Raw genomic sequence first — 25,288 nt, 5'->3', positions numbered from 1 at the left:
TTATATATATATACATATATAAGAATAATTTTTTTTTGTTTTTAAATATCGCAGTAAACTTTCAATAGTATATTACATGAAATATTTCAATTTTCAAATTTTACAAATATCAATTATAAGAAAAAATTTTCAATAATGATTATTGTTTTTAAACTAATGTTTGGCATATGATTATTTTCATTGCAGTAATTATGAAAATTACAAATTATTAAATTTTGGAATTTCATATTATTATTAAATGCAGAAAAAATATGATGTTTAATGTATATATTTAACTTATTCTTATTAATGAAAGATGACAGGATGAAATTGAAATGTTCAAAATAAAAATAATAATAATGGAAACATCTATTTGTTAGAAGCATTTTCCTAATAATATACAAATGCATTCCAATATGCTTTATTTTCTTAGTGTCATATTTTATTTTTTATGAATTTAGTCAGCAATAAGAATCAGTGAAAAAGTTAGAATACTTAATAGAAGATAATTTAGCTATCAAAGTATGAACACCTAGATGTATAAAAGTTTAATTCCATATCACATTACTAATTACATTTATAAAGATAGATTCAGACAAACTAAAAATCTGAAAAACTTTTACTGAAGTTTTTTTTTCTAAATGCTGATATCATCAATATATCTGTTATAAATTTCACATATATGTATCTTATATTTTCTTAAAAAGTTTTACCCATCACATCAATTAACTATATAGGTAAAAACAGAAATAATGTAATTATATACAATGCTCACCAAAGAACAGAGAGTTAAACAACTTAAGATATAAAATATAATGCAGAATGCTAGATTTGTAAATTAGTTAGTTAAAATAGCATTTATAATGTTAATAGGATATGAAATATTTATAGTTTCAAAATTACCTCTTTTTTCACTTAGAATTTATATATGATGTACAGTACATACAGATTATTAAAGAATTACTGTTAATTGCAATGTGAATAATTTTAGGAAATAAAACTGCCTGATAAAAATTGAAAAACCAAAAATGCTTAAATAGTAAACTACATTTTTCTCATGGGAAATTTCTTTAATTATTTTTTTTTTTTATTTGAATACAATATTAATTAAACAATACTTTGTAAATATTGTTTCAATAAATGTATCTTGTAATGATATTTATTAATTATTCAAAACAGTTATAAAATATGACACTGAGAAAATTATCATAAAATACAATAATATTGTAGATTAAAAAGTTTCAATAATGCCATAACAAAAGTTTAAAAACTAATAGTAAAAAAATATTTTACATAATATAAAAATAATTCCAATTTCTGATTTTAAATATAAAAAATAAATATTAATTATACAATGAAAAAGCAAACAAAACAGTGAAAGAAAATATTATCTAAATAAAGTAGTAATTGTTTCTACAAACACATATAACTAGATATTTTAAATTTAAGAAGTGATCGGTGCAACAGTGAATAAATAATTGATATTTATTTGAACAAAGAATCTTTTTATAATTGAACTAAATAAAACATAAAACATATATCACAAGAACAACTTAATCATAAGATTTTGTTAATAATTATTGCAGTTTATGATGAAAGAAATATAAATGATGTAATTAATTGTGATTTATATTATCTTATATTTTTGATAGAAATTATTAATATTGCTCTTGTGGAATTTTGATCTATTTAAATGTAAAAATTAAAAGTTTCTGTTACCTGTTTTAAAAGAAGAAAGATTAAAAAAAAAATTAATATGAATATCTGAATAAAAGCCACCAATATCATGTCTTGACATGGAAAATATGCTGCTTAATCCTATTCTGCACATCACTAGAAGTTTTATACATACTGCTAAAAAAGCAGTTCAGCATTATCTTAACAGCATAGACACACTGAAATAGCGAGTGTATTTTAAATGCTATAATAGCAAATTGGAATGCAAATAGATTGTCAAATAGTGCAAAGAGTAGACAGATAAGACAATAAATACATAGATGACACAAAGCTTTAACCAGTGTAAGTGGTAAGTGGGATTTGTGAACAGCGAAACATGAGTGAGTGAGTGAAAAGATTTCATGTATACCCACATTCATCATATTCACACGCATACACACATTCAAAAACAAACAACATATATATAGTAAGTGACAATCACAAGAAATTATTATTATCTAAACCACACCATGCTTTTGATGAATGAAATTTTTGCGCAGTACACATGCACTGCTTTGATTGCCATATTTGTAAAATGCATTCTCTGTCTTAAAATAGTTATATAGGATATTTTATATGTACTTAAATATTGAGCTTTGTTAAGTAGTTTAAATAACAATTATTACAGATCCAATTTTAAATAAGAAAGAGAATGCAATGTTTCCAAGAAGACTGGTGAAAGCTGTTCATGCATAATTTAACAACACATTTGTGCAAAGATTGGTTTGATATATATAAATATATAGTTGTCTCACTGTCCAAAGAAGAATCAAACTGCAAATCCATTTCAAACACTGTTATTAAATTGATTCTCATGCTGTAAAGATGATACAAAAACAACAAGAAGCAAAAAACTTTTCAGTGGTAAGAGATTTTTAGTTCTCACAATTTATTTGTTAAATTATTAAACTGTGAGACAAATATTTTATAAATACTAAAATTTTGATGTTAAGTTCAAAAACAAATTTTTACATTTTGATTTGTTAACATTTGTTCTTTAATTTTAAAATTATATATTAAAATTATTATTATAAATGTTAAAATTACAGGTAAAATCTCATTATAACAAGTAATATTTTTTGAAGATTTTAGTATCTCAAAGTTTTTCTTTTCCATATGAGCCAAATATTAATAAATATGAAATTAATTGTATTAGCACATTGTAAAAATTTCATTATAATGAACTTCTAAGTTGAAAATTTTAGAAAATTTGTTCTATTTTGATTGGAAAGACAATTTTCTATTTGTATCTGTAGATATGTAAAATCATCTAATATAACTAACTGATCACAAACTTTCTCTAAGTCATTTAAGTTGAAATGAAAAATAAACTTTAGAAAGAAATTTATTCAAACTTATTTAATGAAATTAGGACCATTACTTCTTAAACTTGAAAAGAGAATTCATTCAGTTGTGTAATTTTAATGTTTTGTTGTTGATCAAATATGTCATTATTATCCATATAAATATGACCAACAAGTATAGACGATTTTCAGGCTAAATATAGCAGGATCAACAAGTTTCATGACTTAATATGGAGTAACTTTAAAACTAAAATGTAGAGGGGATTGTTTTAAAATATGATACATGGTTTAGCATGATAAAGAAATAAAGTTACACATCAAACATAATACCAATAAAACTGGCAGCAGAAAATATTAGTTTTTCCTTTTGTTGTAATATTAAAACATTACATTGAGATTGAAATAATGAGAGTTATCATTGTTTCAATTAATTATTTCATTATTTCAAAATAATGAGAGTTATCATTTGTTATTAATAATCAATCTTCTATTTTAAAAATTGATCTACACCCTATAATTTTCACAAAATCATCAATATAAAATCAATCAAATTACATTTTATAAATAACCTATAATTAACTTTACAGTGAAATTTTGTAAGAGATATACTTTAAAATTGAGAACTAAAGTTTAACTTATATGAATCATTATATATACAATATGTATAAACTTGTATAAAGTTTAACATATATGAATTGGCTGATATAATTCTTATAGTTTGATGACCTAAAATATCAATGAACAAAAAATATCAGAAAAAATTTAAATAAAATATTTTTGATTTTAAATCAAATCAAGAAAATGGTAAAGTAAATATAATATCAAAGAAAAGATATAAATTTAGTAATCACTAAAATGGGCAGCCAATTAACATATTTAAACACTATAAAAGGATAATATAAAATTCTTGAGTTAATAAAATAAGAAATAATTGATAACTCTGTTGATAACAAAGTTATTTTCAAATATAAGACAAAAAGAAACAAATACAATAGAATCTGCTTACTGTAATCAGGATTAGCATGTCCCAAAACATGTAAATTAATAATAAAACAACACAATACATATTACCTCATCTTATGTATATGAACAAAATATAACTCTATACATTCACACAAGCACAGATAACACTGATATTCAAATGAAGATTGCCTAGATGAACATAAAATACTTTACATAGAAAAAGGAATGCTGAAGAAAAATGATTTTGTATTCAGAAATAGTCATAATTGAATCTATGAATGAAGAGGAAGTCCATAAACATTTAGAATTCCAACAATCAAAACTCACAGAAATGAAGACTAGCAAAAACAAATACAACAGTAGAATAAACCCAATAGTAACAAGCAATTATTTATTGTGATAACATCATAATGACAGGCTGCAATTTTTAATTATTTTAATTAATTTAATTTAAAATATATGCTCTCCTCCTCAAATTAGTACTATTTTGTCCCTGTACATAATACTTTTCCTGTTAGCAATAGTCATGCCAGTCATTTATAACTCCTTTCAAGAAAAATTTTTGAATTGAAATAATGTCAATTCCAGTTTGCATCAGAAATTCATACATAGTTAATTGGTGCCTCCTGCCCCTAATCTTTCCATATATGGTCTCAGCTTTCAACTATAAAACTCTGCTCTTAAGATTAAGGACAGACAGATGACAGTGGGAATTTATAGGTCTACAATTTTTTCAAAGTTTTAATTTACCCTGCTTTACCAGCTGTCTTTACTTAACATAATCAAATATGGTGTCTAAGTTGAGTTAACAATTTTGATGTACACAATAGTATTGAGGAATTAACTAATCGTGTTAACCAAGGAATACCTGTTCATATTTAAAGCAATCAACACACATGTTATGGACATATTATTGGACTCACATAGAATGAACAACTCCAAAGGAAAACATGAATATTAGCAAACACAACAAACATAACCATAAGTCATCCATAGAAAGGTTGACTCTTCCTCAAAAAGAGGGAGGATGAGACCTAACAGATATTTTAGACATGCACTACAAACAAATGTGAACACTGACTTTTTCTACAGAAAATATCACAATTACATAAAACTGTAAATCTTGCAGACAAAAACAGTATACCATTAAATTTACAAAACACTGGATTCAACACAGTATACAAAATATACAGATACCATCAGGCAGTCTTGGGTTCAGAAGAATAGTGTTGACAGAACTGTCTCAAACTGCTGGCTGACTCATGAATACTTCATTAGAAAGACAGAACGGTTCGTGACTGCCATAAATGACAAAGTCATAAATATAAGAATCTATAGAAAGTACATCTTAAAAGCCATAACACTCACAGATGACACCTGTAGGAAATGCCACATAATGCAGGAGACTATACAACACATCACAGTAAGTTGCAAACTTTTAACACAGACTATTTAAATCAACATAAATATTATATATTCAAAAGCTTGTACACAAACAAGCACCTCAGTTAGTACATTTTGAGTGTATTGTTTTCTATGACTAAGACTGAGTCATAGTTACAAAATCACATTCATTGACAAAGAAAACAAAATCACATATCATATATATAGATATACCAAACACCCACAATATACAAAGTATGTACACTGAAAAAATTAGTAAATATTCAGAACTTGTCCACAAAATAAAGCAGCTATGGAGAATGGATGAGGTACATATTCTGCCAGCAGTGCTTTCTTGCACTGTGTCATATCACATACATTACACAAAACTCTAAAAGGTTATCATACTAAACACAGATGCATACATAAATAGCATATAAACATTTTTCCCCATGGTTGTGCTTTCTCTTTGGAAGTGGTTTAGTACATATCCATGTAGGAAACACTTCACTGACACCAAAATAATAATAAATAATTATCAGTATAGTAAAGTGATTACACAGATTCTATTGTATATTGTAAGCATAAATAATTTCATCACCTAAAATTATAATACAATTATTAAAAGTGCACAAATCTCTCATATTCAATAACTCTAGTTTAATTAAAAACATTATTTTATTAATTAAATGTTAATGATATTAGTTAAATCTAATAAATAATATAGTATATGTTATGAAGGTTTATTTTTAGCAGTCATAACCATTTATTTTACTTCATTTGTATTTTGTAATGTCAGCTTTGAATAAAATGATCTGACAATTCTCTTTACGTTCATTATAATGAGATTTCACCTGTACAATATTGAAATTGATATATTGAATAAAACACTATAACAACAAATACTTTGGTTATTATTATATAATATAAATTTAAAAAAAAATGTACAAATTTTTCAAACATATTACTAATATAATTTTTATCTGAAATTACAATAATATAATTAATTACATTTATGATATGAAAATTGACATATCATGATATACCAAATGTCCAATCAAAGATGATCTCATTAAATATGCATTTTCAAAGTTTTGGTTTTTAATATGGTATTCCAGGGGACACACAAGAATATTTGATGCAGTTCAAAGATTACTTTTCTATAAATTAAAATTAATCGAAATAAACAATAATCTGTAATATTTCTGAATGAAAGTTTTAATCTGTATATTAATTTTCTTGTTAACGTATTACTTTTATCAAAAATATCTTATACTTTTCTCGGTCAAAAAATTTTTGTTCATAGAAATCAATTAATGTGATTTCTGATTGATTGATTTCGTAGAAGAAAAATATTGTAAATTCTGTTCCAGTTTATTAGAAGAATTCATAAAAATTTTATATCAGCCAAAATATTTTTAAATCATAAGGAAGAAAAAGAATAAATTGCTAGTTTATTCATGTATGATTATAAAATTATTTGATGGTTTTGTTTGGATGTCATATCCTTATATCCTCTTTAAATGTCTAGATGAATTTTCATTTATAATTCAGATTATACTTTAGACAGAACATTCTAAATTTTTTAAAATTTACCTGATTAATTTGAAAATTAAAAACAAAGTATAAGCAAATTTTAAACATATAAAAAATTTAATATATGTGGATTTTTATGATGCATTATTTTAATTGTATTGATACTGATTAGTAATTTCTTATAAATAAATACAAAATCTTTTATTCACTCAATTTTGAATAAGTATCACTCTCTTAACTAAAAAAAAAATTATGGATATTTAAATTTCAAGTTATATTAAGCTTTTTTTTTAAGCTTTATATTAATTTATAAACTTTATTGATTCAATTGCTATAATGTTTTAATTACAACTAAAGAATATCCTCACTTACTGTATCTTTATTTGAATAATATTTTTCTTATTATAACATTCTGTAAAATCAATATCACAATTAATTCTTTTTGAATAAAAAAAAATCAGAATTAAAATTTTGAGGTAAATTGAATGCTATGCTGTGGTGCACCCCCCTAGAATAAAAGGAAAATAACACTAGTGAGTTTTCCAAAAGCCTTTTCCTAATTAAAATTCATTTTTTTTTTATATTGGGTCATGTCTTCTATTTCTATACTACTAATAAATTAGCAGTCACGTTAGATGGAAATTTTATTGAATTCGCATAAAAAATTTTTTATCCATTTAACTCAGCTCCCTCCAAGACTAAATTTTAAGTGTGCCACTGATGCTGAGCATATAATATACAGATAAATCATATTACTTTAAATTAAATATATTAGAAGAAAAATTATAGTAATAAATGCATATTTAAAGAGCATTGTATGAATTAATAAATAAAATATAATAAATAATAAAATATAAATCCATTTATTTTAAAATCAAATTTCATTTGTAATAATAAACTATATTTCTAACTAGTTATAAAATTATCATCTTTTTAAATCCAGTTTACATAAAATCTTTATTAGTAAAATGTTATGTATAAATAAAAGTGATGTTTTTATATTTTAAATTTAAATAATTTTAGCATAAATTATTTTAAATTAAATAAAACTCTTATGACTTATTTCATTCATAAATTTTTTGTTAAACTTATTGTTTTAAATAACTTATATTAGTATATTGACTGCCACAATGTCATTAGGTGAAAGGTTTCAAACACTATTTTTAGGTAGGCATGTTATTGTTACAATGCTCAGTTTATAACAAGCATTCTTCAACCAGGCATATAACAAAGCTTATTTTTGTCAAAAACACCTGCACAAGTTATCTCTTAGTTGACATGTGAAACAAAATTTTTGATCAGTTCATTTAAAACCAAATATAATCAAAGATTGTAATAATGAATTGTTTGGCATAGATCAACTCAGATCACTTGTTTTGTTATTCAATGCTAAAAAAAATCATCAGATGACTCAAAAACACTGCATTACATATTCTGGAAATAATTATACAGTGGAAACTGCTTTAAAAGGTAACTTTCACAAAAAAATGGCCTCTAAATAAAGGTAACCTTTTAATTACAAAAGCAATTTTTTTCTTTTTTCACTTAAATTTTACAAAACTTTATTATTTATTTAAATTATTATACTTTGCTTAAGTTTTTCTAAAATTTAACATAATAAGATCTGTTTATGTGTTTATGTGTAAACAAAGAATAAATATTTTATGTGGAAAAAATAATAATCTAAAAATTTTTATTTTAACATTATTAAAGGAACTTATGCCATATTTCTGTGCCAGTAAGAACATGCTTTTAAAAGTGAAAATGGCTTGTTTTCACATTTTTGAAACACACGTAAGTGAAGTGAGATAAGGGTATGTGCCAGCTTGTTTTGTCTTATAATAGTCAATATAAGAGGCTGTTAAATGTAAATGTTTAGATATGATAAGTATTTGGCAACATCTCTATAGAAACTATTATTAAAAATAAAAAGCCAAAATAAAAAATGCTTCCAATACTATAAAAATTGTTTTAAAAATTAAGTTCTTTAAGGTACTTTTTGCAATATAGTGCTGATTTTGTCTCACTTACAAAAGCATATATTAACTATCATATTTCTTTTTTGTTTCATAAGCATGATAAAGTGCAGTTAATCAAATACTAGGCACCCTTTCATCCATTTATTTGCTCTTTCTAGTTAGTACATATCATATTTCTGTACATATAAGAGCTTGCTGTTATATGTACATGAATATGATAGCTAAATGTTTAAATTATGTTGTTATTATCCCTAGTAAAGTTTAATACAAAACTGTTTATGTTATTTATGCAGAAAATTAAGGTTAAGTTTTCACAATACTTACAAAATAGTTGATTAAAATATAATGTAATAATTTTCACCAAGAACTGCAATAATTGCTACATTGAATATTTCTTTATTTTAATACAATTCGAAGATTTTTCAAATTCATAAATAATCTTGAAACAAATGTGTGTGTGAGGATATGTATCAATAATTGAAAACAGATTTTATTCATATTGATATTTTTAGAATAAATTATTCTGTATTTATTGTTTAATTATATTCCATTTAGATAAATTTTAATATATGATAGCAAGTTTTTATTAAACAGTATATTTTTATATATGTGAAATAAGTACTTCCAGTTGTAATCATTTTTGTATCCATGATGTATGCTGTATTATACGCAGTCTTTCAATTGCACAATTTAGAAAATATGTAGCAAATTGCTAACTGCATCAAACAGTTGACTGTTTAATTGCAAAACATTTTTACTGAAATCAATGAAAAATATTTGGTATTTTCAAAAACTGGTCATTATGTATAGGTGACCACTTAATTGTTTAAGCTCTGAAAATTTCTTCTTTCTATGTACCAGAAGACAAAATTGATTTTAGCCTTTAGGCTACAAGGATAATTTAACAACTTTTCCTACAGCCAATTTTGTCTCAAATGGATTAAGTGGCATCTAATAACAAATTATCAACTATGGCAGTCAATATGTTAAAAGTAACAATGAAATTATATTAAAAGTGCAATGATAGTTAATGCTGAAGATAATAATTTTATAATTATGAAATTTCACATAAGTGATCAATCATACATATATTTATTAAAGAATAAACAAAATATGTTATAATGAGTAAAGTTAATGTAACTTTCATCATGTTCATTTATTCATTCCAATTTTTTGCAACATAGTTAATATAACAATTTCTCAAAACAAAATAGTCCAAATAAAAGTAACTCAAAGTTAATAAAGTTTTGCTTCAAAAATTTATTTCAGCTTTAGATTCAGCATTATATTAACAAATTCTATGTTTGATCACCTAATGTATTATGCATTTATACTGTATATATTTTATATGATATTACATTTATATACATAAGTGCACATTACTGATGCATACTATGTATGTATATTTATTTATTTAATTATTTTTACAAAGTTTAACTACTAAACTAATCTGGAAATCAATAAATAAATAAATATATATATAAATAACTACACTTTACCAACCTTTAACATGCAGTATATTTTATTAATGTAATTAACGTTTTCAGTCAATTAATTAACCTTCATCAGCATCAAACAATTTTTCGATTTATGACAAATGAAACTGCTTATAGAACTTTTTTTAAAGTTAAAAATGTTCTATAAGCGGTTTCGTTCGATCCTGAAGAAGGTCAATTAATTGACTGAAAATGTTAGATTACGTTAATAAAATAGACTGCATGTTAAAGGTTGATGAAGTGTAGTTATTCAAAAATCAGTAAACAGTTTCATAATATAAGTTGTTCACATGTATACTTTGTAAAAATAAAATTCAAAAAACCATATTGTAAATCATAGATGTCAAAATCTTTAAACTGAGAAACAAATTCCAAGGTTTTAAAAGATAAATTTAAATCAAATATATAGATACATACATAAAGTATCCATCAATTTGAATTTTATTAACAAAATGTTTAAACATTTTTATTAAATGCATTTTTACAAACTTACCTTCATCATTAACAAAACAGTGTTAAAAATAATTAATATCATAATAAAATATTCAAATGGAGTTGAAACAACAATCTTCCAAATTTTATAACTGATACCATGTGTATTTCTTGGCATATATCTTTCTAATGGTTTTGCTTGGATAGCAAAATCTATACATGATTTCTAGTAAAGAAACAGATAAAGAATTATTTAAATCAGACACTATAAAATGTTATCAGTATTAAATTAATCCTTTATAGACACTAGATAATTTTTATAATTGAATTAATAGATATCAAAATTACCATATTTATTCTAATGAGCAGTGGTCTCTAATAAACAGTGCAGCTGCAAGATGAAAAAAGTTATAGATGGCATCTGCTAACAGTAAGCTCAGGTTTATTATAAACTGAAAAATTGTAGATTTTCACTCTTACTATAAGTTGAAATAAAGTTTGAGTGTGTTGAGTGTTGCATTGTTGTCAAATAATAATAATAAAGTATAAAAAGTTAACAAATTTAATCCATTAATAGTTGTACCCAATCTCCAAAGAACAGACATAATAGCTGCCCTCTAAGAGTAAGTGATCTATAATAAACAGTGCAGCTACAAGATAAAAGTAAACAGAAAGCTATTTAATGCTGTTTATTAGAATAAATATGATATAATAATATATCATTAAAAATTAATATTCTACAAATTATGTTAACATTAACATATTAAAAAATCATCTATCTTTTGTTATCTTAAATTTAAACTTGAGATAAAAATTAATGAAAGAAAATTTATAATTGTATTTGATATGATTTTTGTAAAATTATAAGTTATATAATTTTCTATAAACTATATAATTTTTATTATTTTCTTTTTCTGGAAAAAGTTCTGTTAACATTTCTAATGCTAAAATAATCAGATTTTTTAAATTTAAATTTATTACATAAATTTCATTTCATTAAGCTGCATATCTTGGTATATTTTTTTTATTAATAAAATAATTTGTATATATTTTCTCTTCACAACACCACCAAAACACTAATAAACATTCAGAAAGTCAAATATCCATTCAGTCAAATTGTTTCTATTGTATTGAACTGTTGTTATAGCATGTTTATCATTTTTATTTTGCTGTTATGATCAATTTATCTTTTCTGGAAGATAGTAAGGACATCATTTCTTACCAGGATGTGCATTCATGTATAATTTTCCACCTGAACTTTGTATGTAATTTCTTAGCTGAAACACCTTTGTCTTTCCATATAAATGTCACAACTAGAAACAACAGAAAAAAAGCTGTGTTATTAACTTCAGACTCAACAGTATCTTCTTTGAGAATGAGCATGCTCAGATCTATTTTTTATGTTATTCTTGATTCTTTCACTCACTCTGGCTCCATATTAGGAACAAATTTGTCATGACTTAAAGATATACTGCAGTTTCAAAGTTTTCAATAATACATACAAAATAACTGATCTATCAGTTTTTGGATCAAAGATTCAATATTCTTTGACTGCTTTATCAAAGCCTACAAGTATGCCATTTCTGCTCTACTCTCCTACTTCTGTTGTTGGCTTGAAACAAATGAAAGATGCTTTCATTTTTCCATAACAAAATGATCTGCCAGATTATTATCAGGCTATTTTAAGTCTAATTAATAATCTGAAACAAAATAATTTGGGTAAAGATAATGGTTACATCACCATCTCATAATAAAATTAATAATTATTTATAAAGTTTATTGCTTTTTAATTATAAATAAATAAATTTGTTATTCTCCATTTAGCAGCTGACTGAGTTATTTTATAAATATGTCATCAAATTATTTGGAATATAGTACTTTTTCATTTGTTTGAATTGTCTTGAAATTATTTTATTTTGCTGGTTGACAGCTTTAAAAGTTATTTCTAAGTGTCAATTATATTCATCTATAAGAAAATAGATTATAATGATGTTATGCAGAACTCTGATTCAATAAAAGTTGTTTAATCAATCATGATTATTATAGTCAGCTGAAGATAAAAGACATACTGATACTTATTATTCATCTCATCAGTTTCAATGAAATAATATTTCCCTATAGATAGATGACATCATCTTTTACTTATTATATAGTGTATATTTTGTGTGTTAGGATAGCAATATCAACATTCTAAAAGAAAAAAAAGACATCTTTAATTAAAATTTTTTATGTCTATCATTTGTTTCTTATGTTGTTTATTCTCTTTAGCATGTTAATAATATTGTGTTATATTAAAGTAAATTTTTATATAGATTAAATATTGATTCATTTCTATTAAAATACTTATTAAATAAAAATGATTTTAGTTAGATGCTATTTGATTATAACTAAAACATTCTTTATCTAATTAAAATCACAAACAATTCCAATTCTTTTTTTTATGATTTTAGTTAGATTAAGAAAATATTATTCAAATTTGTGTATAGATATTTGATTTTTATTCAAACAATCAAAAATTTTCTAAAATTCTGAAGTAGATTATTAAAAGTTGACTAAAACTCTCATATGGAAAAAATATGTAAATACTAAAATTTATAAATAATTTCTATATCTATATTTGATAAATAGCTATCCTATAAAATGGATTCATAACATTGTTAATCATTTCAATGTATTCATGTTATTAAAATCAGAACCATATTTAAAAATTCAGATAAATTTTCTTGTTTGTCTTTTAAAACAGAAATAAAAACTGCTTTTTCTTTACAGAAACATCTTATATACTGCTTTATACAAGCAACAATTAATAAAAAAAAAATTCTAATTATTCAGAAATGTGTTGTTATTAAATGCTGTTCAAATAAAAGTTTATATAACTGTTTTCATACTTTATATCATTATTACATCTTAAAAATTAAATTTTATGTGCTTAGTAATACTAACTACTAAGAGAATCAATTTTTTTAATGCATTTAACCAAAAAAATGATACCTCATTATTTGATTATACCTGGTTTTTATCAATATCTCCTTCTTCTAATTCTTTTTCTCCTTGTTCTTGGAATGTAATAATAATTAAGGCAACAAAAATATTGACAAAGAAGAATGGAAAGACAATGAAAAATACGACATAAAAAATAGAGACTTCAACTCGATAATGAGGTAACGGTCCATAGTTTTTACGTGTAGCATCCATGGAATGTTGAAGTACCCTTAAAATAAGCAAAATAATTGTTAATAAAATAATTGTTAATAATTGTTAATAAAATTATAAATTATATACTTTTGTTATTGAAATTAATAACATGGTTTTAATTATTAACAAATATTTCAATTAAGAACATTCTTATAAATTCATATTTATACTTACTGAGGCCAACCTTCACCTGTTTGTACAGTAAATAATGTTAACATAGCTGCCATAACATTATCATAGTGAAAATCATGATTTTTCCATTCTCTACGTACAACTTCGGGAGGCTTTCCAGGCTCCTCAAACTGAAAAAATTTTCCACTAAAAAATAATGATGTATTTTTAATTAATTTGTAAATCTATTTAAATTCCTTATAAATATTATCTTAACAATTTATATCAACAAAAGAGTCCATATAAAAAACTAATTTTTCAAAACAATTTTATTCAATAATATAATATTTTTATTAATGTTACAAAACAATACAAGATCATTTATATATTAATTTGAATTTTGTATAGTAATCATTTAATAAATCAATTTAACCACTTTTTTATTTCTATGATTTATTTTTTAGACTGCTTGTATTCTACATTTAATTTTATTTCTACAATCCCTTTGACAAAAACTTCTTAATCATGGCTGCAGAATAAAGCCATATATTGTTATGTAAGAAATAACTCTCTTTTTCCAAATTGCAGCTTATTCAATAAATTCTTTTAATCAAAGAATTTCAACACATATCTAACGTTTTTTTTTTTTTATTTACTATACAATATAAGGAATTTATACTTCTATATACTTTTTCAACTATTTACTGAATCTGAACCATTGTCTAGAATCTTCAGAAGGCATTGTCTCTAACATAACTATCCAAAAATCTTGCAAGCTATTCAAAAAATATGATAAAGCAAATATAGGATAAAGAAATTATTTCGTTTTTTTTCAAGTTGAAAATTTTATTTACCATTTTGCTCAACTTAAGAGCAAACTTTAAAATCTGTTTCAATTCCAATATTACAAAGAATAAAAAAAAAATTAGTCAAAAACAAGTTTCTAATGTGACTGTGTGTAAATAGCAAACAACATGATAATAAAGTTTGCACAAGAAAAACAAATGAACCAAATGAAGTAAAATCAAATGAAGTAAAATCAAACAAAGCTACCAATTTTATAATCCAACACATAAATTCAAAGCAAACTATGCTAAATCATAAGGTTATGTTTTGTTTTGAATGAATTGGTAAAGGAGCAATTGAATTGATTAATTGTAATTAATTGTAATGATTAATGAGAGAGACTCTCTCAATTTTGTATATTTCTAAAAGTACTTCAATAGCTTGTTAACTTGTTAAAAATTTTGTGTTAATGTTATCATCATTCTCAGGCAAATAATACAAAATTGCCACTTGTGTTCTATCATCATAAACAGAGTTTTTCTCATTAATCATTACTATTATTGACATGTATGACACAATCAAATTAATTAATTGTGCACAAACAACGATTGTTAAAAACTGGTTAATCTTAAATAAACTACTGTCTCAAAATCCAAAAACTAGTAGCAATAGTAAGAAACTAACATTCTCTAATGTTTTCCTCCATATTATTTCATGCAATTCAGATTTAGAATGTTAAAATCCTGAAGATGTCCATTTAATATGGAGAAAAATATTCCCTAATGTCTGGTTTTTTATCATTCTGCTGGTTTTCAGGACAGTAGTTTATTGGTTAATTGTCATAAAAACATTTTTTTACATATTTTTTACTTGCTTGTAAAAACTCGTGATAAAATCTAATTGCCAAATTACTTTAGTTATACAAAATCAATTAGATTAAGATTTTTCAAGCAGCTGTATCATTTTATAGACATAAAATAATAGTTATCAGTTTAAGATTAATCAGTTGAGTTAAACTATGTATGTATGTATATATATATAAATGTAAACATTTTGCATTTCTATACAATATAAAGACAGACATAATTCTACTGTCATGTCTACAATTCTTAGTTTATGAATAGATGCTATTATTGTTTCTAAAATTTAATGTACTAAGAAGTAGACGGCAGAAGCATATTTATTAAACAGTTTCAAAATGTTGAAAGAATAAAATAAGTATGTATCTGAATATTTTTAGATCATGTTTCATTATTATATTAAATAATAAACATAAATTTATAAATAAAAATAATAAGAAGAAATAAAGTCTACTCATATATATATTTGATCTGTGTTGTTAAAAATATGGAATTATTAAACTAAAGCTTATCAGTGTAAGGTTTGTAATTTGTAATGAAACAATAAAATTGACTCAAAAACACTTTAATCACAAGTTTCATATGACAGTTTAATATTCATAAACTGTAATAATATCATTTTCAGGCAAACAAAAGATCCAATTTATTTTCATCTGAAAAGAATAATGTGACAATTTTCACAAGTACAAAAGTACTTGTGATTAGAATGTTTTTGAGTCAATTTTTTTGTTAGTACCAAAGAGAGTTTATTTGTTTCATAATTAGTAGTATAATTTGATATGAATCCACAGTATCTTTAATGCTTGTAATTTGTAATATAATAATGTTAGTGAGTTCTCCTGCTTCCTACACATTTTCTTAGAGTATCATTTTGTATCTTTCTGCTAGAATCATAGATGTCCTTTAAACTCTAAAGTACTTTTTGGTCCAAACAAGTCTGTTTTTTTATTTGACAGGAATTTTCCTCTAGCATAGAGTGGCTGCAATTGCAATTGCATTTTCTCTTTTTCATTTTCCTATGATTGTTCATGAACAAAAGCAGAATATAGAGCAGTGTTTCTCAATGGGGGCAATATCTCCCCCATGTGGGCATTTTTCCATGTTCACGGGGTGATTAGTAACAATTTATATTTTGGGGGTGAAAAACAATTTTCTGGGCGATATAGTAAAATATTATATTAAGAATAATTAGATATTTTATTCGTTATATTGTACAATAATTAAACAAATAACATTATACTAGTCACTAGTCTATTCAATGCAGTACGAATTTGGTGTTAGCCTTGTCCCTCGGCATTGGAATTTTGTAGTGAAGAGGACGATACTACGTTGAAGGGGTGACGATTCGTTAGAGGTTGAGAAACACTAATATAGAGGAAGATTCCCTTAAGTGAAGAAATAGACTTCTTTGGATCAAAAAAATGCTTCAGAGTTTAAAAGATTGTCTCATTATAAAGGATCTTTCTGCTGGTGTCATAGAAAATCTTCCATGACACCAGCAGAAAGATCCTTTATGCAATTGAAGGTTTTCTATGACAGCACAGAAAGATACAAAATAATAATGTTAAGTAGAATTTTATGAAATTTTTTTAAAATTTGGATGAAATTTTAACAATGAACAAAATTTTTATAGTATACTTTGAAAAGAGTTACCTAACATATTATACTAACAATACAATATATAAAATTTTAATACATTCATCAATATGCCATTTAAACTTTAATTGAAATATATTTAGGATAATATATTTACAACATTTTCATAATAACTTATATATTTATTTATAAGTTATTATAAAAATGTGTCATAAAAATTAAAATTTAAAAAGTGCAATATGAAATTACTTACTGGCAATCTTCTGGAATTAGCTTTGATGAATCTGTACAGTGATAAAACCGACCATTAAATAACTGAACTGCAATGACAGCAAAAATGAATTGGAATAATATGTACACAATGAGTATGTTTACAACATTTTTTAATGAAGTAACAACACAATCAAACACCGCCTATAAAAGAAAAAAAATCAATAGAATCACATAAAAATTAAAAGTCTTATTTTCTGATCTAAAATAAAATTAAAATAGATAAATTGAACTTACTTTTAGTTTTGGTACTCTTTTAATAGTTTTTAATGGTCTCAATACTCTTAATACTCTAAGCGATTTAATGGTGCTTAAATTTTGACCTGCACCACCTTTCCTAAAGTTGTTTGAAATATGAAAATACTCCGATTAAAATGTATTATAATATAACATAATATAATATAATAATTATTAATTTTATAAAAAATTAAATATTACTGTATATGAGAAAGGAAGGCACAAGCAGGATACGAAGCAAACTACATAAACAGCTTTAATACTAAGATATTAGGAAAATATATAAATTCAAGCAAGTTATTTGAGGCACTAAATGCATTAGAGTTCTAATTGCATTGCCTGCTGAACACTGAATAGACTCACCTCGAACTGTATGGTCATAGCAAGCATATAGAGGAAATTAGACAAAACATATATACACAGACGATTCACAACAGAGTATACAACACTACACCTACTCATTTACTGAATATAGTGATTTATACATACAGGGCAAAACTGGGAATTATTTAACTATTAAGATACGTACGTGAAGGCAAAGGCAACCAAGGCACAAATAACAACAATGGCATCGAGTATATTCCATATGTCCCTACAATATGATCCTGGATGAAGTATGATACCTTGGTCCACTACCTAAAATATTCCATTAAATAACAACCAAATTAATATCTAATTTAGATAAATTAAATTCGGTCTGAATAAAAAAAAACTGAAAGTAACTCAAAAATAGACTTGGTGATTGAGAATAGCATTAAAATGTTCTGAATATCCACTTTTGTTTTGAACATAAATTAAATAATATCAGATGATATAATTAATCCTAATTATTTATTCATTGTTATAATTAATATCACAACAAAAAATTTTCTCATATTTTAGAAATAAAGCAACTGGTCTATAATTTCTGTTGTCTAATGATTGCTCTTTTGTATAAATCATTCTAATCTCCAAGCAGAAAAATGTTATGTGATAGAAATTAACTTATTAAATGAACATATAAAAAGCCTACAAATAATTCTCACTTATTAAACAAGGATAGTATAATTGATTGATTGTGGATAGAATGAAACAAATGCCTAAAAATTCATTCTACATTGAAAACACTTGATTTCGAAAGAAAACCATAAATATATTAGACACAACTGGGACAGAAAAAATGAAACAATAATAGAATTATACAATAATAATAATCAAATTATTCGTACACTCTTTTAAAAGGAATGAAAGAGAAAAATTAGAGATATCAAAGTAATACAATCAGTGGCTTTGGATAGTTACCATAGATTACCTTTTTCAAAAATTACAGTACAGTAGATAACTTTCTAAAAAAGAAAAAATAAAACTACAGGTAAAATCAAAGTATGGAAATTAAAAAAATCCAGATATAGAATCTGTTCCCTGAAAAAATTAATAAGAAACTTACCAAAGATGCAACAACAGAATGTAGAAGATGAGTGGAACACTTAAAAATATTTTAGTCAGTTCAGCAACTGAGGTATGCAACAAAACCAATGTAATTTAAGGAAACAAGATGGTGAAACAAATGAACAAAAATGGCAGTGAAAGAAAAGAAAACATTTTGAATTATTCTGTAGCAATTACACAACATTTTTCATGCTAGGAATTAGGCAGTATTAACAAAGGATGCTGATTAAGTATGATAAAAAACTGAAATCAAGTGTGCAACTTGATTTCAGTTTTTTTTGGAGATAGAACCCTTTAATTTGGAGTGGTAGAACAGAACTGATCTTATCTTTACCTTAACTACAATGAGAGATGATGGAATTTAATAAAGATTTTATACATTATATTTATAGACATAGAAAATATCTTTGATCAAATACCAATAAGGGAACATGATAAAATATGGGTGTGTATGGAAAATTGAAATACCAGACAATTGTATTAATTTAGTCAAAAATATATACAAAAGTTGCCAAACTTGTGCTAATAGTAGTTATAGGAAGACACAAAGGTATTCCATCCAGGCAGTGTATACTTTCATCCATCCTGTTTATTATTACAATGGGTAATATGTTGAAAATATTAAAAAAAAAAAGTCAATAATATGATCATTAGCAAGGATATTACAGCTTGAGAAACAAGTGTACACAATGTAAAAATGGGAAATAAGGTGTAAAACTTTTGGTCTAAATATAAATAAATCAAAATACATGATAATTTCAGAAGCAAAAAATAAAATTTTACATAGAGAATGTGTAAATAAAAAGAACAAAAACTTATTTGCCCCAAAAAAATACCATTAAAATGCAATCAACTTCTATATAAAACATATTTCAGGACTATTCTAACTTACAGATCACATGGGAGTTCAAAATATTTTATCTATAATATAATTTGTTTTTGACTTTAATTTAAATCAAAACCTAAGAAGAAACTATCCATGACAATACTTCCATGCAAGATAGCTCATCAATACTTTGGTGACACAATGACGACACATGCTATTAGTAAGAATCTGATTGAATGGCCATTGAAGAAAGAAAAACCTCTTTCCAAATTTGAGATGATATAGGATGTAACATCCAGACAAGACTTTCCAGTAAAATAAAGAAAAAATGATAAAAGACAATATTTTAAGAGGAATCAAAAAGAGCAGAGTGGATCCAAGAAATTGTAGCTTTGACCAACTATCTGCTACCCATCACTCACCAGCTGTAAAATCAGGTCCTCAGTTTCCATCTATCTTCTGTCCGACCAACAAATAATGTTTAAACTTAAAGAGATTGGTAAAATCAAACTGTGTGGAATTTCAATCTTTTGACTATCCATTGTTATCAACCACCAAGCCAACTCTGACTGATTTCCATTACTCCATCATTACTCAGTTATCATCAGAAGAATCAGATAACTTATCTTCAGATCTCCAAACTTTGTATTAGATGGAGAGAGAGAGAGAGAGTTTGCATCATGTCTTCCAATCAGAAAACTCTTATTGAAACTTGAAAAGGTTAAACGAGTCAGGAAATTTATTTGGATTAAACACATTTCAGGATTTTCAATCACATTTCATGTTCTGATAATCAGACATTTCATGTTCTGATAATTCAAATAAAACAACTGTTTGTACATAACTTTTTGAATTTAACCAACCAACATTATAAATTCAAACATTAACAAATTTACAACTATCGTTAAATTACTAATGTTTGAGATGTATACAAAAATTATAATAAACATGAAAATAATAATATATTATTATTTGTGTATTATCTTTTTTTATTTTTATTTCTTAGTTTATGTATGGATAATATTATATTATCAATATCTTCATGTTTATTTTGAAAAATCACCCTGTTTTGAATATTCATGGGTTTAATTCTTGTTGAAAATTTAGCATGGAAATTCTAAAAAATATATATTTTGAATAATCTTGTTAAATTTTATTAAACTATTGATAGCAGCATATGCCAAGCTAATAGAATTTAACACACTTTTCATATACACTGTGAATATGTGTTTCAATAATACAAATAAGAAGAATAAATCAATTAAACAGGTAAATAATAAACAAATACTTTTAAAACAGGTATTGTACATAGTTCAATAAAGATATCAATGAAATAATTTAGCACGTAGTCAGATTCAGATGTCTTCTTTATAAACTGTGGCTATTCAATCATCCTTGTTATTCTGCTTTGAATACACCTCTGCTAGTGCACAGTCAAATACTATAACTCTTCAATGTATTGTGAAAGCTTCAATGTAACACTAAGTTAGGATGGACAGGCTCCTTACATTTCACCACACTAAAGCTGAACCACCTGTACTAAACTAATATCAGAACTCTTCTCTCCATCTCTTGTTTAGTCTTCCTGCTTATCTACCAGTCATTGAAATTTCTGATTCCTGATTTTTTGTCTCCCATCTGGAAATCTTTCATTTTAAGCACTATCTTAATGGCTGTCCCTAATGTTAGGGGTTGAGACTATTCATGTTATATTAATGAAGTGATCACATTATTATTCCACATCAGACAGCCTACTTCACATTTGTTGGTAACTCATCTTAATACACTGTCATATAAAAACTAAAATTTTGTTAGTTGTTATTCAGAAAGTCTTGGGTCAAATGATGGCATTATAATATTCAAAATTTTGTTCAATTATAGCAAATTTTTAAATCTAAAAGTCAGCATTTAGAAATTAACAAATAACGTAGGTTTTAGCAATGAAGAGTAGAACCTTTCATTTGTTGAAGCTATCTTTGCTTGCCATACAGTTTTTCATAACAGTTCATTCCAACTCCATACACCCAAGAAAATGCAAACGCTGGAAAACACTGAGGAGAAACTTGATTATCGTTTGGAAATTGTGTGTGCCACAAAAGGTGCACATGTTGAAATTGTTTAGCATTCTGCAGTATTGATTTGATATATACAGTCGACCCCCCTATAAGATCATTGATTTTTCCGTTTTATCTGAATTACATGTTGTACGAGTCACTTAGATTTTACAAATATGTGAGCTGGGTTTCAGTCCGGCACACGTATTTGTAAAATCTAAGTGACTCGTACAACATGTAATTCAGATAAAACGGAAAAATCAATGATCTTATAGGGGGGTCGACTGTAATGAAGCTTTTTGAGTTGCACTTTCATATTTTGTAATCATGTTTATTTATTTCCAGTTGGAAAATTAGACTATGGAAATACTGACAATAATTTAAAATCATCCTTTATTTTAAAATATTTATCAAAAATATTGAATGCAATCTATTTGCTCTTTAAATGTCTGAAATAAAATTAATGAGTTGTAGGACTCAAATAAAAAATATAAATTAAGTATATTTTGATTGAATCACAGATGATAATTTTTGATGTTTTTTCAAAGCATATATCTAATAAAATCTGATAATATCTAATATCTTTGATAAGTGAGACTATATTAAGTGTAATCTCCAAAATTCTTGAAACTAACAAATAATAATAAAACAATTCATTAAAAAAATTATTATACATTGTTAAAATAAAATTTATTAAAAAGTACTTTTGTCTTTTTTAATGTTTAAAACTTCTTCAAATACATTATATTTCATTTGCTGAAAGTACTGAAGATAAAACTACTCTAATTAATTTTATTTCAGTGATGAACGAACAAGTAATATGTAGGGTTAGAGAAATCATCTTTCATTACATTTAATTGGTGTCCAATTTAGGAAACTGTTGCCTGTATTGGACTAATTGACACAATTGGATTAACATGATTTTAAAAGCCATATACCGGGGTTGGAAATTTAATAGAGACAACAGTGTTATAGAAACCCAATACAATGCAACCAGCTAATGCCACCCAGAATTGGTTATATACCTACCTAACCTCAGAGCAAATGGACTTTACCATCCAACTCCATGTGTCTTCATCCAATCTTTATCCAAATTTTCTGCTCCATGGCAGCAAAGTTGGATAAAGATTGAAAGTGCCAGAGGTTATACTGCACAACAGTGTCCCCAAGGACTCTTAGAGGCTTGTGGAAAATATACATTACCATACAGAAGAATAGCGAGATGGGTAAAAGCCTTCAATGACGTATGTGAAAATGAGAAAGATAAGCCTCTCCAGGTCATCCCTATGCAAGTGAAGAACAAGCAAATGCTAATTCCGTGTTACTGGATACAGATCAGCACCAAATGATAAGCAAGTTAGCTTAAAAGACAGAGTTGTCACATACAATGATGCTAGACATTGTGAAGAAATGGCAATAATATGAATCTGCTCGTATCCACTTTGAGCACTACAAGCATGAAGAAAAGCTTACTTATGCCGTATCATTATGCTGAATGAGACATGAGCAAAACCTTATGAGCCAGATCTGAAATGGCAATCAATTAAGTGGCAGTGTCATGGGTCACCACAAAAGTAAAAATTTTATCAGATTGTCAGAACTCCAGCAAGGTGAAAGCTATAGTTATTTTCATTTATGATTGCAATGGTATTATTCTGACACATGCTGTACCCCAGGCCAGACCATAAACATGTAGTATCACTACATTTTTGGAACACAGCCTGTGACCAGTTTTGAGAAGAAAGCAGAAGTACTTTCTGCAGAACCCACTCATCATCTTGCATGACAATGCTCGAGCACAATGTGTTGCTACATTGTTCAGTTGCTGGGGTTAGAAAGTTCTCTACCATCCACTGTATTCTGTGGACTTAAGCCCCTGTGACTTTGCCTTGATCCCTAAAATGAAAGAACCACTGTATGGAAAGCAGTTCAGAACTGTTCCATATATTATTCAGGCAGTAGACTGCTCATATCTGGCAATCAACCAAACAGGCTCTACTGATGGCATCCTGTGACTTCCACATCACTGGCAACAGGTCTTACATACTGCTGGTGACTATGTTGAAGGACAGTAAAAAATCTGAAACATGTACAGTACAGTATGTTTTTGTACAAAATGTAATTTTAGAGTTATCACTATTAAAATTCCAACCCTTGTATTTGGAGAAGTTAACATTTATGTCCATTGTTAATAAATTTAGAATGCACTTTCACTTATCAGAAGGAAAGAAAGTTTAAAACACATTATTTAAAATTAAAATTTACCATTAAAATACATGCAAAAGCTGTTTAGTTACAGCAAATAATAACAATAATTTTAATATTTAATTAAATGTGTTTAATTAAATAACAACATTTTTATTCAAAAGTTGAGTTTGGTATGAGTTTATCTGTAGCCTACTGAAGGCTGTATGAAAATTCATTAGCCTACAAACTTTTGCAACAAGATTGAAACAGAAACACAAGACAGGGTGATTTTTTTAGACTTCTTTTTGACAAAACTTGTATATTATATGCTGTAAAGTATGGTAGTCAGTTAATTTTTTTTTTTTTTCAGAATGCTGATTTAAGATTCTTTGTCTTTTTTAATCAAAGATAGTTTTAAAAGAATGTTTAATGTTAAGATATAATAAAAACTGTCTTCTGAGAAGAAAGCAATGCAAAGTAGATGTTAACTAACATTAAATTATAGAAAATGATATTTTGTGACAACTTTTATCAAATGATAACATATCTGTTACAATAATTTCAATTATTTCATATGTAAATAAAGTTCATGATAATACTGCATAATCTTTAACTATTTTTATGTTCAAAAACTTCTTTTATATACAAAAGTACTTTTTTGATTTAGAAATTTCATATTTTCAAGGGAAAATTTTAGTGTAAATACTATTTTCAGTATTATTTTATTCAAAATTATTCTTATAAACAAAAAAAGGGTTATTACATACAATATATATTATCAGCTTCTTTATTAAAAACTTTGAAATATGATTATTATACAAAATTAGAAAAATTAAAGAAGAAAATTTTAAAATGTCTGTAAAGAAAAAAACATATATACAGTAGTATTCACTTATAACAAACTGATTTTAAAAGTACAAATGAAACACCCATAAGAGCTATGTTATTTT

The 25,288-nt window shown here is 25.5% G+C and overlaps 1 protein-coding gene across 1 annotated transcript in view; it reads right to left on the bottom strand.

The window, feature by feature from the left end:
* Nucleotides 1-25,288, bottom strand: part of LOC111625859 (voltage-dependent calcium channel type A subunit alpha-1-like) — a 243,048-nt gene that overhangs the window by 99,675 nt on the left and 118,085 nt on the right. Inside the window, exons 22-27 of the mRNA XM_023369099.1 lie at nucleotides 18,373-18,479; nucleotides 17,844-17,943; nucleotides 17,590-17,750; nucleotides 14,158-14,301; nucleotides 13,798-13,999; nucleotides 10,850-11,014 (exon numbers count right to left, since the gene is read on the bottom strand). Coding sequence (XP_023224867.1) covers nucleotides 10,850-11,014; nucleotides 13,798-13,999; nucleotides 14,158-14,301; nucleotides 17,590-17,750; nucleotides 17,844-17,943; nucleotides 18,373-18,479 — 879 coding nt within the window. The remainder of the gene's footprint in view (nucleotides 1-10,849; nucleotides 11,015-13,797; nucleotides 14,000-14,157; nucleotides 14,302-17,589; nucleotides 17,751-17,843; nucleotides 17,944-18,372; nucleotides 18,480-25,288) is intronic.

This window comes from Centruroides sculpturatus, unplaced genomic scaffold, assembly GCF_000671375.1.
Source record: "Centruroides sculpturatus isolate CEXI.00-Female unplaced genomic scaffold, Cexi_2.0 scaffold427, whole genome shotgun sequence".
Classification (NCBI taxonomy): domain Eukaryota; kingdom Metazoa; phylum Arthropoda; class Arachnida; order Scorpiones; family Buthidae; genus Centruroides; species Centruroides sculpturatus.
This window is presented reverse-complemented; position numbering and strand designations above follow the sequence as displayed.